The 12,581-nt window shown below is 52.5% G+C and overlaps 6 protein-coding genes across 7 annotated transcripts; 3 read left to right on the top strand and 3 right to left on the bottom strand.

Moving 5' to 3' along the window:
• Window positions 1-395: 395 nt before the first annotated feature.
• Window positions 396-1,162, top strand: H310_08291 (hypothetical protein). Its single transcript, XM_008873982.1, has one exon. It carries the CDS (start codon window positions 414-416, stop codon window positions 867-869), a length of 456 nt encoding a protein of 151 aa, XP_008872204.1. The 5' UTR covers window positions 396-413; the 3' UTR covers window positions 870-1,162.
• Window positions 1,163-1,554, bottom strand: H310_08290 (hypothetical protein). Its single transcript, XM_008873981.1, has one exon. The coding sequence runs from the start codon at window positions 1,519-1,521 to the stop codon at window positions 1,300-1,302; it is 222 nt and encodes a 73-aa protein (XP_008872203.1). The 5' UTR covers window positions 1,522-1,554; the 3' UTR covers window positions 1,163-1,299.
• Window positions 1,555-1,685: 131 nt separating this feature from the next.
• H310_08289 (hypothetical protein) lies at window positions 1,686-2,341 on the bottom strand. The gene is made up of 3 exons (XM_008873980.1): window positions 2,109-2,341; window positions 1,956-2,045; window positions 1,686-1,907 (listed from the first exon to the last, which is right to left on the bottom strand). Exons 1-3 carry the CDS (start codon window positions 2,327-2,329, stop codon window positions 1,853-1,855), a joined length of 366 nt encoding a protein of 121 aa, XP_008872202.1. The 5' UTR covers window positions 2,330-2,341; the 3' UTR covers window positions 1,686-1,852.
• A 57-nt stretch (window positions 2,342-2,398) lies between these two features.
• On the top strand, window positions 2,399-2,908 carry H310_08288 (hypothetical protein). The gene is made up of 3 exons (XM_008873979.1): window positions 2,399-2,583; window positions 2,634-2,708; window positions 2,761-2,908. Exons 1-3 carry the CDS (start codon window positions 2,449-2,451, stop codon window positions 2,869-2,871), a joined length of 321 nt encoding a protein of 106 aa, XP_008872201.1. The 5' UTR covers window positions 2,399-2,448; the 3' UTR covers window positions 2,872-2,908.
• A 2,502-nt stretch (window positions 2,909-5,410) lies between these two features.
• H310_08286 lies at window positions 5,411-8,278 on the top strand. 2 transcript variants are annotated; one of them, XM_008873976.1, is made up of 7 exons: window positions 5,411-6,044; window positions 6,103-6,478; window positions 6,530-6,721; window positions 6,779-6,934; window positions 6,982-7,108; window positions 7,155-7,312; window positions 7,372-8,278. In XM_008873976.1, exons 1-7 carry the CDS (start codon window positions 5,447-5,449, stop codon window positions 7,535-7,537), a joined length of 1,773 nt encoding a protein of 590 aa, XP_008872198.1. In that variant the 5' UTR covers window positions 5,411-5,446; the 3' UTR covers window positions 7,538-8,278. The 2 variants fall into 2 exon arrangements, with proteins under 2 accessions (XP_008872198.1, XP_008872199.1); XM_008873977.1 differs by having other exon boundaries at window positions 6,530-6,934; window positions 7,372-8,247.
• H310_08287 (hypothetical protein) lies at window positions 7,514-8,245 on the bottom strand (the record flags this gene model as incomplete). The annotated part of the gene is made up of 1 exon (XM_008873978.1): window positions 7,514-8,245. A coding segment is annotated over one exon (629 nt), but the record flags the coding sequence as incomplete, so codon positions are not given.
• Window positions 8,279-12,581: the final 4,303 nt, after the last annotated feature.

Below are 12,581 nucleotides of genomic sequence, written 5' to 3'. Positions count from 1 at the left end.
CTACAATCGCACACACGGCACCATTCATCCTTGTTGCTGCGCGTTCCCCATCACGTGAGCCTGTGGACAAGCGGTCCACTCTGCTCTTGTCGTCGTGTGCCCCATCGTGCAAAAGAATGGAGCGGCGCACGGATGCAGCGTCAACCAACTTTGATTAGGTTGCTGATAAAGGCGTCGCATGGCCAGCAAGACCAAATTCCGCAGCTTTTTTCATTCACATATCCATCTCCCCATGCCCCAGCACACGTCGAAGGCGCGACGATGGCGGCGCTGTCGCTTTGGATGGTCGTGCCCCTTGAATCCTTGGCCAGGTTCAACCACGAGCTCAGCCACCCAACGCAAAATTCGGACTGTCCGGATCGTATCCGGAATGGTGCTGGGGGTTCTACGCACATTTGGATTCGTCGTACACAATGGAAGCGGCCGCCGCCTCCACCCACACCGATGCCCGCGCATGCCACACGTGTGGCGAAACCGGCCACCTGCGCCGCGACTGCCCCATGAACGCTGGTGAAAACGCCTCGCATTCGACTGGTGCTGCTTGCTTTGCCTGCGGCAAGACCGGCCACATCAAGCGTGACTGCCCCAGCGTGTCGACTCGCGCTTGCCACAACTGCGGTAGCACGGCCCACTTTCGCCGCGACTGCCCTGAAGAGCAACGCCCTCGCGCGTGCCACAACTGCGGTGAAACTGGACACGTCCGACGTGACTGCCCCAAGGACGGCAACGACAGCCGCAAGTGCCACAACTGCGGCGGCACCGGTCATTTGCGCCGAGACTGCCCGGAAGAAAACGACACGTCCACCGACAAGTGCTACCATTGCAACCAAACTGGTCACTGGGCTCGCAATTGCCCCACCAAGAACTAGGTGGTGACGTCGTGATTGCAGGTCGGGAGACGACGAAAGACGGGATGAGTATTTACTTCGATTTTGCAGTGAGATAGTTCATTAGCTTAGTGATGAGTTCCTGGTGCTTTATCAGCGTGCGTCCGGCGGCGAAGGCACAAGGCATGAAGAGATCGGGCGTAACTTCAAACGAAACCTTGACGCTTTCAACAACTTCTCGTCACGTGTATCATGTTCTTCATCAGGATCATTGAACGCCCTATTGTTGACCATCGTATGCGAATCAATATCATGCTGGCACGTGAACACGAGCAGGAACGACGGCGTGGATTTTAAAGGTTACGCAGCACTTGATATCCTGTTAGCGACGGAGTCTAACGTCTTGATGAGCTCGCACGCTTCTTGATGGTGAGCATGGTCGCATGCACGCCTGGGTTAAACGTGATCCTCGCTATTGCTGCTGCAGTCGTTCCTTTTCTAGCTCTGCCTCCCATGCTGCGCGATCCTTCAGTCTCTTGTCACGTGCATCGAGCAACCGGTCCCAGTCATCTCGCAAGATCAGCTTCTTCTGGTTTCCCTTGGCATACCAACGGTTGACGAACCCGATGCCGGCGCCCGCCACGGTGAACGCCAGCGTAATGACCGCAAGGCCTGGCACAACTTGGTACGGCATCCTCCAAACCACGAATAGTCAGTTGGACTGGACCTGCACCACAACAACCCACGTTGATATTTATTTAATTCCACAGTGAGAATGTATAGAGTAGTGATCAAAGGATCAATTTATTTCACGTTTTGTTATAATTCCTGCGTTCTCAAAGAAATACCCAAAAGACGTCACCCAGATTGCAACTTTGTTATATATGTTATATACCCGTGCGGATCGCCGCCCACTGCTCACGTGGAATGTGCATGGCGTCCAGGGCATGCGACGGCAACAATCCAGACCTTTGCACATATACATGTCCCTTTCATGCGTGGCAGAGGCTTATGCATCCAACGTCTTAGTCGCGCTCCCGCACCAAAGCGAGTCCTCGAGCATTCAGCGCGCGTTCCCACCTACACCCACAAACGCTCAGGCATTCCTTGCTGTATATGCAAACGCACTCCATGTAGCACTTGGTGTAGTATGCCTTGATGCGCTCGGTTCGAATCGCGAGCAATTCGCGGTTGGCCATTTCGATCTCTTCGGTGATTCTACCAACGAGATCGACGTCGCGCAAGTGTTGAAAACTATCCATGACAGCAGGTCACACGTACTGCTTGTCAACGCGCTGGCGCGTGTAGGTGACGCCTCTCTTTCCCTGCTTGTCTTCCCATACGGCCCTGCCTTTGATGTGGTTTGAAATCTTGGTGTTCCGCATGGCTGTGGAAAGCTGCTCTTCTCGCGCGATGAACGCTTCGACATTGCGTCCAAGCTTCTTCTTCCCGAAGGGCTCCGAGTCCTTCTTCGAGTACCCCGCAGGTCGCATCGCGGCCATCTCGACTTGTCGAAACAGCAATTGAAACCGCTCCCGACCCGCGACAAGTAATATCGAATTCTAGAGGTGCGACCTTTCGCGCATACCGGGACGTGGAACCAGGGACAACTTCGAGCTGAATGCATCGCCTGAACCTGCAGACCCATCACGACGACCGCGAGGGCGAAACCAAAGAGGACGACGCACGGCGACTTCAAGAGGAAGACATTGAGATTACGTTTGAGCTGCCAGATCAGTCGGAGGCGCGACAAAAGGTACGGCCAGCAACAGCAGCATTTTCGCGACCTAACGACCCCAACCGCAGTTCAAGAAGGGTCAAACTGTGATGGTGTTGAAAAGCTTCCTCGAGACCGAATTTGATTTGCACATGCCTTCTATCGTACGTTTGTTTCCATTTGTCGTGGTCATCGGACTCAGCCTTGCCTCGGTAGAGGCTCGTCCACAACGACGTTGTGCTGCTCGACCCTTACTCGCTGACAGACTACCCAGACTTTGAACACAACGACGAGGCTCGAGTCGTGGTGGTGCTTTCGCGAAAGTAACTCTGCCCTGGATAATAATGTACAGCCAAACAACCGACTTGAGTGGGTGTTTTCCAGGGATTTAGACGGATGCTGCTCGATCCGCGGGGCCATTGCAGCCTTTGCGAGCTTGCTACCCACACGGCCTATCTGCTACGACCCTCCTGCCTGCGTGCGCATGTTGACCTGGTTTGGAATGTGGCTGTCGCGCAGCGAAGGCTTCACGCTTTTGCGCCTCATCCTCCAACGACTATCCTTGAAATAGTGTGATTGCAATCAGTCATACTATTATGCGTTCTTGGTGGAGTGGAAAATCGTCATGTTTCGGGCGGCGACTGGCGTGCGGCGCTGTTTACGTCCGTCGATCTCGATACCTCGTTGCTCCTATGCAGTTGTAAGTGAGAACCATAGCTTCCCGCGAACTCAGTTGCCGCATCTGGCCAAGAAGTTCAATAAGCCCGAGTCGTTGCTGGAGCCGTTCATCGTCGCGCTCGAAGACAATTGGTACACGAGCGCGAGCGATATTCTGGCCCTCACTTCGACCGACGCCACTACCTTGAACATCCCATTGCGCGCGATTCAAATTCTACAAGAACGTGCCAATGCATGTGTTTCGAGCACGGAGGCTTCGGCAGATGCAACCGGTCCACGTGCACCAGTGGCGACCACTATCCCACCACAGCAGCCAGTCGTGATCTCCGACGCGACATCCCCGCGAAAGCAGCACACGCCCTACGACGAAGTTCGGATCGGAAAAAAGAAAATGCATGCGTACGGGTTGATGGATCAGGACGTCAGCAAGCAGCTCGAGCAACAGCTCGAGACGTACTTGGCGCACATGACGACGGCAACGTTAGGGCAACAAGAGCCGCCGATTCGAATGGTATGGGCACGATGTCGTCCTGGGGATGTAACTTGCACGTAGGCGACTGCAGTTGTGTACATTCGATTGACGAGACTCGCACTCGGCTATGCCAAGGAATTCTGCCACACTCCCGTACGTTGGGGCATTCGACTCTCGCGATTGTCACGCAAAAGAATAGGTGGAGGAGCTCACGCTGGAGACGCTGATCCCTTCGTCTGAAGCCCATTCCGCTCAGCTCGTGTTCCAGTACATTCAGTGGTTGCGGCTGACGCGAAAAGCCTCACCCAACTATTGCGCCAACATGCTGCGCGCCATGCTCAAGCTGGCCAAGTACCTCCACGGACAGCAGACTTCGTTGGACCCGACCTATGGAGACAAAGCGTACGATGACATTCCAGTCATTCGCGAGCTGCGTAAAATGCACAAATCGACGTCGCTCCAGTCCGCGCAGTCGCTTCGCAGCGTCGACGAAGAAAAGGTGACGGTGCGACGAGCACGGGGTTGACTCTAACACATCTGAAGAAATGGCTGGCCTGGCCAGACTTTCTCGCTGTCGTCGAAGCGTTGAAGCGGGAATGCGCCGAAACCACGTCGAATGGAAAGCCTCGAACGAGGTCGGTCGGGCCCAACACCATCTCTTGATTCCGTGCGATTCAACCCGTGGGTAGATATGCCATTGCGACGAGTTTTCAAAAATGCGTCATGTTGGGGATTTTTTCCGGCATTCCAGATCGCCAGCGCACATTGCGTGAGATCGAGATCGGCCGAACGCTGCACCAGAATGCAGCGGGGCAATGGACGATTACGCATGGACCGGATGATTACAAGACGGGAAAAGCCTACGGCGAGCGCCCTCCACTGGTAAATGTCGCCATCGGCAATCGGCCTAAGCATTTGCCTGCAGGTGATTCCGGACCACATCGTTCCGTACTTGACAGCGTTTTTGACGACGTGGCGCAAAGAATTGAATCCGACCAACAACCACTCGATCTTGTTTTGCAACACAAAGGGCGAGCCAGCGACAGCCGACTTCATCTACCGCACGTTCACTCGCGCCATTTATCGGGTACGTCGTGTGGACGGTTGCCAAACCATGGATAACGTGCCATTGCTCGTAGCTCACGGGGAAGAAGACAAATCCGCACTTGCTGCGGGATAGCATCGTGACTTACTTGAGAGGGCAGAGCTCGGCGACGGAGAAAGATTTGGAAGCCCTGGCAATCTACATGGGACACAGGTAAGGTCGCCCAGGGACACCGTGCCAGCAGATTTGAATGTCCTTTGTGTAGTTTGAACATGCAAAAGAGCTCGTACGATCGCCGCACAAAGTCGCAGAAAGTGGCGCCTGCTGTTGAGCTTATCCAATCCATCAAGCCATCGGCCACTCTGGAACGCTGAAAGGAGGAGCCGCGAAACAGCATGCCGTTTCCCAAGGGGCATCAGCGTTTTCTTGAGGGCGTCGTGGCTATCCGCAGCTCGAACAACACCGATGTAACATTGCCCGGATATGTTGTCTTGCTGGAAGGGACTCGTCGCCATGGCCATGGCGCGCCGGCAATCAAATTGGGTGTGTACGGATATAAAATCCGTCGTACCTAGTGAGTATATGCGTTTTTGTATACCAACTTTTGGGCTCCGGGAAGGTAGTATAAGATTCCCATATCCGGATAATGTCCTATGCATGTGAGCTTTCGACGCTTTACCAAGTGTGGACATTTTCACTGGGACAACATGGACGCTGCCGCCCATGCACCACCCAAGGGAAGTGTCGATGCCACCGAACGCACGCCGCTGGTCGGGAAGCTTCAAACTGTCACCTCTTCATCGAGCACTTCAAGCTACAAGTCATGCGCTTCACCGGCAGAGAGCTACCAGGTCCTCGTCGGGTCACCGTACCTTGATGCCCAGCAGCCCGAAAACTCGCCGACTCCCCCGGAAAGCGGCAGCATCTTGTATCTCGACGACGACGTCGAACTGGCCAAGTCACAGCTGACGACAGTCCAGAGTCTCTTCTTTGACTCGTGCTTGTCGGGCGATGCGTTCCAAGCGCAGCGATTAGTTGAATCCATCGATGGTGACGACGAGTTGCGGACTCTCCTGACAGTGCATCATCCCAAGTACCACATGAATGCCTTGATGGTGACAGCGTTCTATGACCAACATCTTGTCATGCGATACCTGTTGGATCTGAAGCTTTGCCGAGATGGAGTGAACGAAGCGGCAGGCGCTGAACGCCATGGCGCGACTGCATTGATGCTTGTTCAATCTGTTGCTTGTGGCTTGATTCTCTTGCAAGCCGGCGCGTCTGTGCACTGCCAAAACTCGACCGGTATGTCTTGTTTTCCTTGTGATGCGATTCAACATGGACGTCGCTTCCACCTGTGCAGGAATGACCCCCCTGCACTATGCGGCGAGTAGCGGCAATGCAGGTCTTGTGAGTCTGCTGCTGACGCGAGGGGCTGATCCCAATGCCGTGGACCACCGCGGCGCGACGGCGCTCCACTGGGCAGTCTACGAAGGTTTTCAATACACGGCCATGCTCTTGGTAGGGCACGGAACCGACATGGCGGTGCAAGACTTGCAAGGCCAAACTGCGCTCATGATTGCGTCTGCGCTGAACGACGCATTCTTAGTCAAGCAGCTTGTATTGGAGGGGGCGCCGCTGCACCTGAAGGATCGAAAGGGGCGCACGGCGCTCATCATTGCCACGCAAGCTTCCAATCGAGAATGCGTCCACGCGCTCAAGTCGGGTGCGAGCGACAGGTCCCCGACGCTGTATGCGTTATATACCATGCTTTACCGTCAAACCTCTAGGTGGATCGCCACCATGTCCAGACGCGGCGCATCGATCGTGTTTTTTTGGGCTGCCTTCACGTCCACCACGATGTTGTCGCTGTTGTACGCCATCCCGTGTCTGGCGTTTCCAGTGGAATTTGCCGTGGTGGTCCTGGGACTGGGCGGCCTCACGTGCATGTCGTACATTTACGTGTGGTTGACCGACCCCGGGTACACACCTCCCGTTGTGCCTGGAAAGGTTGTGTGGTTGAGAGAGTTGACGTGCAGGTTTGTGGCCAAGTCGAGCCAGCCCGTGTACGAGCTTCTCGCGACCGACGCAGTGCAATCGGTGCCATGTCCGAGCTGTGTCACGTTGAAGCCCATTCGTTCCAAGCATTGTGCGACGTGCAAGCGTTGTGTCGACCGCTTCGACCACCACTGCCCGTACGTGGCCTCGGCTTGTGGGTGGCGGCTCATCGGGTGTTATCCAGTTGGATCAACAATTGCGTTGGACGCAAAAACCATCGCGGATTCATCGTGTTCCTCGCGTCCTTGTCGGCTTTGTGCCTTCTCGTGGCCCTGACGTCGCTCTCGATTTTGACCGGCGTTGTGTCACCCGTATGCCCGCCATACATTTCGTCCGGTGGATGACGGTCGTGCGTAGGTGCCACCTGCAGCGACGGTCGCAATCTGGCACCACTATGAGCCCCGAATCTTTCACTCGATGCGGCCAGCTCCGACCGGGTACTCCCTGCAGCTGATACACGTGTACATTTTGGTCGTCGGGTTGGCTTTCGGCGGCCCAACTCTCGTCTTACTGGGGTACGATGCCCGGTTGGAGTTGTGTCGCGGTTGATCGGGTGTTTTGTGTCGATCGCTAGGCTGCAAGTGCGCAACATTTCGACGAATCTCACGACCAACGAAGTGTTTAACAGGGCCAAGTACTCGTACTTGAAAGACATGAACGACGAGTTCCGCAACCCTTTCGATCGAGGCGTTGGCGCCAACTGCCTGGCCTTTTGGCTCGACCGTGGCGACCACAAATGATGTGAAAGAGCGTCCAAGCGGTTGGAGTGCATCAAATTTCGTCGTGTTCATCACAGCTAGCAAACCCATCGACACGACTTTAAACTTGCAAACGAGCCAGGGCCAAAACTTGAGCATTTCTCCAGTCCTTTGACAATTGCTCCAGGTGCTCGTCGAAGTCTACGACGTCCACAGCGGCGTCGGCGATCGACGCAAGTTGAGATCGCTTCTCCAGCGACGCGACGAGCAGCTTTCCTTCGTCGTCGTCGTACGCGAGACGATTGTCCACGGGCACCCATCCTCGCTTGACGTCTTTTAGCCACAGGTTGGCGCTGGCAAGTGATTTGTTGTCCAGAACGAGTACGCAAGCACGAGAGGCGTTGGCTTCCACAGTACTTGCGATGCGCGCATGCACGGGTCCCAGCGAGGTATCGTCATCACGTGAGTTCGCCACGTAGAGACCAACGATCTTGAGCTTGAGCTTGGCTGCTTCGACTTCAATGGATGTGGAGGCATATTCCAGAAGAGGTGCCGTTGGCGCCTGATGGCACACTGGAAACGCCTTCACCACTTCAATCGTGTTACCGGAATCCCTTCCTACCAGAAGGCCTACCACAGAGAGATGCGGGTACTGCGCGGCATGCAAGCCCATCAAGAGCTGGGCCTCCTCGCTGACCCGGTATGCGGACATTGCTCCTGTTGAGATCTCGAGGACCTGCGGACACCGCGACGACTTCATTTTTGTATTAAAATTATTTTGGCCAATGAAACTGCTCAACTCCGTCTCCGCGAAGAAAAGAGTTTCTACCAATCACCAAGTACACACACTTTCTGGCCGTCACACTCGGATTTAAATGTTGTGTACAATATACTGTACTTGATTAAACTATGCCACGTGACGAAAAATATCTAGAAATTTGTATTGGATTCAATAGTAGCAATGCCTTGAAGGAAATATTGTACAATTTTATACACTACTTATTCGAGGAATTCGTAAAGTCTTAAAGCTAACCGATAAACGGGATTCAAATATACCAACGCGACGTCAAACGTCGATGAGTTGAATTTGACATTGAAAATGGACAAGGCACTAATTGTTTGGTCCTTTTTCATGGGTAAAGTCGTTTGCAGGTTGCTCCCATGAATTACCATCTATCACTCTTTGGAGAGACTTGAAAGTATAGGAAAGCTTACCAACAGGCAACTCATAAAACGCTGTTTTTATAGCATTCATAAGCTATATATTGTACGAGTGCACTTTTGATATTGCAGACATGGAATCGAATATAAAGTCCTAAATCTTAGACATCAATATCTGGGCTGTTTCGACACTGGTTCTCAACTTTTTCTGAATATTACGTCTAACAAGCATGTATGGGTATGGCGCCGTACACGTGTTTCACAACTCAGTTAACAACTGCGGTTAGCTCGACCAATCAGCGATTGTTCGAAAAAGCGTTCCAGTTGTGAAAATTACATCTTCCGAGCAAGATCAAAACCGGTTCAAACTCACCCAAAAAGACCCAAACGCAAATGAGGCAGAACGTCGATGACATTTGCTGTTGCATTACATGCCCTCGTTTTGCTCGCAAATGGCTCTCAATGTTCCTGTCAAATCTGCTCCTTCTGACATGCAAATGGCTGTTGCCTTCTTGAGATAGTCGCAAAATCGTCTTTAGTGTTTGTGCTTCACCAAAACGTCTTCCAGCGTCGATATGATTTCGTGTTCTGAAAGGCCCTCCTCTTGTAGCAAGAAATAAAGGCCGTCGCCAAAGGAAAAACTGTGTCTCGCAGTTGTTTCGTTCAACCTCGACCTTTTTCAACTCATTGATGACTGGTCGCGTGTTCAGGCCATGTTGGTATTCTTGTCATGCCTGGTTCACTGTACAAACTTGTCGTGACATTTTGAACTCGCCATGTGCAGCTTGAGAGTGAGTTGGGTCGCTTGCTGTGGCAGTGTCGTTGCAAATCCATTCACGTAGAAATGACGCGTTTGGCGATGTACGCTGGGTGGGGCTCAAGGTCGGACACAGCGATGCTGCCACTTGAATCAGCGTGTTTGCAATGTCTTGCCGAGTTAAAGTAAGAGCGCCTGACGAGGACTCTGCATCCGTGGTAAGTGCTCGGGTGACATCATCGAGACGGCTACTCACCGCGGCGATCTCTCGGTGAATATTCACGGTCTCGTTGCGCATTTCTTGAATGTTCTCGCTCACAATGCAGTGCAGTGCTTGATGCAGAAGCAGAGACTCCGTGATGGGGTGGTGTTGATGGTTGACAAAGGCTTTGTCTTGAAGTCGTGAATCATGAGTTCTTGGAAGACAGAATGAAAAGAGGATGGTTCTGGTACGTTTCCATTGACAGCAACAGAGCGGCGTCTTGAAGCACAATTGCTCGTATACGGGGTTTCGGGGTTTCACCAGTCAGCAAGTTGACGAAGCTCTTCCAGCAATTTCTGTTTTCTGGTGTCTAATTTGAAGCATGCTCTGGGACTCTACGAGTTTGGAAATACTTGGCGGAGAGGGTCTTCATGTGGCTTCAATAAACCTCGGGGCAAGTAGTAACTCTTACTTTCACGTCCAAATCCCACCAGAACTCGGATACAATCCCGAGGAACAACATGGTTCGCATAAGCGCCATTGCGACTTCGAGTTGCCCAATGACCTTGCTTGTCCACCGATTCACCCGTTGCACCAAAGTTTTCAGAAGTGGCGCCCATCTTCCTTCCAGCTTGTGTTTTGACAAGTTGTTCGTGTTGTCTATTGATAGCTTTGTACTACTCTGAACATTGCATTGGGGCACTTTGTTTTGCACCCTTCAAAACGTAGATGTCGTACCAAAGCTTTGGACCGACAGTTTCGCGGTTTGAGTCTTTGTGCATGAATTTTAGATAAAAAAACTTCTCCTGCTCAACGTATTCTTCTGAATTCAAAGAACTTGATGGTCGAGATGCGCACGCACCTGCAGGTAGAGTTCATTAGTATCGAGCCCTCGCATTGGATGGGTGCGTACCGAAAAGCACAAGCGTTCGAGGACCTGTACTTCTTGACTGCTGGAATGCGCTGCTGGGCGAAGAGGTCCAACACGACAACCCCACACACAATGCATACAATATGGTCCAGGAATGGTAGATCCAAGCCAAAACCCTCACAATTTGGACCAATATTAGGTCCAATTCGCGGTTTCGAAGGGAAAAAGAGCGCGATATTGACTCGAAATCGGCCCCAAGTGGTGGCAAAATCCGTGACAATACTACTGACGACACGGGTGACGATGCAGATGACGAAAACCGTGTCCAAGCAGGTGACCATTGCGAGTGACAAAATTTGGCAGGATGCAGATGACGATGCGGATGACGATATCCGTGACGATGACGATGACGAAATTTTCGACGACAATCGTGACAACAGTTGCGCATTGGTGGTTGGGAGGTCCAACACGACAACCCCACACACTTTGCACACAATCTGGGTCCAAATCTGGGAGGTCCAAGTCAAAAACCCCACGATTTGGACCCAATTTTGGTCCAAATCGCGGCTTCGAAGGGAAAAAGTGCGCGATTTTGACTCGAAATCGGCCCCAAGTGGTGGCAAAATCCGTGACAATACTACTGACGACACGGGTGACGATGCAGATGACGAAAACCGTGTCCAAGCAGGTGACCATTGCGAGTGACAAAATTTGGCAGGATGCAGATGACGATGCGGATGACGATATCCGTGACGATGACGATGACGAAATTTTCGACGACAATCGTGACAACAGTTGCGCATTGGCGGTTGGGAGGTCCAACACGACAACCCCACACACTTTGCACACAATCTGGGTCCAAATCTGGGAGGCCCAAGTCAAAAACCCCACCATTTGGGCCCAATTTTGGTCCAAATCGCGGCTTCGAAGGGAAAAAGTGCGCGATTTTGACTCGAAATCGGCCCCAAGTGGTGGCAAAATCCGTGACAATACTACTGACGACACGGGTGACGATGCAGATGACGAAAACCGTGTCCAAGCAGGTGACCATTGCGAGTGACAAAATTTGGCAGGATGCAGATGACGATGCGGATGACGATATCCGTGACGATGACGATGACGAAATTTTCGACGACAATCGTGACAACAGTTGCGCATTGGTGGTTGGGAGGTCCAACACGACAACCCCACACACTTTGCACACAATCTGGGTCCAAATCTGGGAGGTCCAAGTCAAAAACCCCACGATTTGGACCCAATTTTGGTCCAAATCGCGGCTTCGAAGGGAAAAAGTGCGCGATTTTGACTCGAAATCGGCCCCAAGTGGTGGCAAAATCCGTGACAATACTACTGACGACACGGGTGACGATGCAGATGACGAAAACCGTGTCCAAGCAGGTGACCATTGTGTGCGAAGTACTCAGCTAGAACTGGCTAGCTTATGTGTATTGAATGCATTCTTACCTGTGTTGTGTTGTTTGGAACTTAGCGAATATATCGTCGATCCCAATATTATGGGAACTTGACATATTTATTGTGCATCCCAACAACAATTGACTTTAGCGGGGATCGAATCCTGTACCTTGTACAGTACATCGATCCGGGTACAGTACAGCTTAAGCTTGATAGGGCAGTTACGGAAGATGGTTATCTTGCCAAAAACGGCACACCTCATCTTCCTTGGACAACAGACGGTTAATGATTTGGTCGAGAGTCGGAGACACGGCTGCGCAATATTTCCACCGTCGTCGGGAAGGCTTCCTTGACGCTGGTCAGCAGGATTCGTCCGAGCATTTCGTCATCCACACGAGATCCATAAGGAGCACCTTCTGTTGGAGGCTGCGCAGGTCCGTGATATGCTTCTGCATGGACGAGCCAGGGGTGTAGACCTTCGTGTGCAACTTGTGGATGATGTGGGACACATCAGCATACGTTCGGGCTTCGTAACGCTTCACAAGCAGGTCCCACACTTCCTTGAACGTTGTCACATGAGAAACGTAGGCCAGGTTGTCGTCGTCGAGGGAGTTGACGAGGATATCGAAGGCCTTGTCTTCCTTGGAGTCGTAGTCGTCGTCATCCTCGGCTTCCTCGCCCG

This window comes from Aphanomyces invadans, assembly GCF_000520115.1.
Source record: "Aphanomyces invadans strain NJM9701 unplaced genomic scaffold supercont1.17, whole genome shotgun sequence".
NCBI lineage: Eukaryota > Oomycota > Saprolegniomycetes > Saprolegniales > Verrucalvaceae > Aphanomyces > Aphanomyces invadans.
Note: the sequence above shows the minus strand (reverse complement) of the source record. Positions and strands in the feature narration are given on the sequence as shown.

Coding starts and splice junctions, on each gene's coding strand:
- H310_08290 (XM_008873981.1), bottom strand. CDS start 1,521: ATGCCGTACCAAGTTGTGCCAGGCCTTGCGGTCATTACGCTGGCGTTC.
- H310_08288 (XM_008873979.1), top strand. CDS start 2,449: ATGCATCGCCTGAACCTGCAGACCCATCACGACGACCGCGAGGGCGAA. Junction 2,584..2,633: donor AGTCGGAGGCGCGACAAAAG/GTACGGCCAGCA, acceptor CCCCAACCGCAG/TTCAAGAAGGGTCAAACTGT. Junction 2,709..2,760: donor ATTTGCACATGCCTTCTATC/GTACGTTTGTTT, acceptor TTGCCTCGGTAG/AGGCTCGTCCACAACGACGT.
- H310_08289 (XM_008873980.1), bottom strand. CDS start 2,329: ATGGCCGCGATGCGACCTGCGGGGTACTCGAAGAAGGACTCGGAGCCC. Junction 2,046..2,108: donor CGCCAGCGCGTTGACAAGCA/GTACGTGTGACC, acceptor TCTCGTTGGTAG/AATCACCGAAGAGATCGAAA. Junction 1,908..1,955: donor TACACCAAGTGCTACATGGA/GTGCGTTTGCAT, acceptor TTGTGGGTGTAG/GTGGGAACGCGCGCTGAATG.
- H310_08291 (XM_008873982.1), top strand. CDS start 414: ATGGAAGCGGCCGCCGCCTCCACCCACACCGATGCCCGCGCATGCCAC.
- H310_08286 (XM_008873977.1), top strand. CDS start 5,447: ATGGACGCTGCCGCCCATGCACCACCCAAGGGAAGTGTCGATGCCACC. Junction 6,935..6,981: donor CGCTTCGACCACCACTGCCC/GTACGTGGCCTC, acceptor GGTGTTATCCAG/TTGGATCAACAATTGCGTTG. Junction 7,313..7,371: donor CCAACTCTCGTCTTACTGGG/GTACGATGCCCG, acceptor GTCGATCGCTAG/GCTGCAAGTGCGCAACATTT.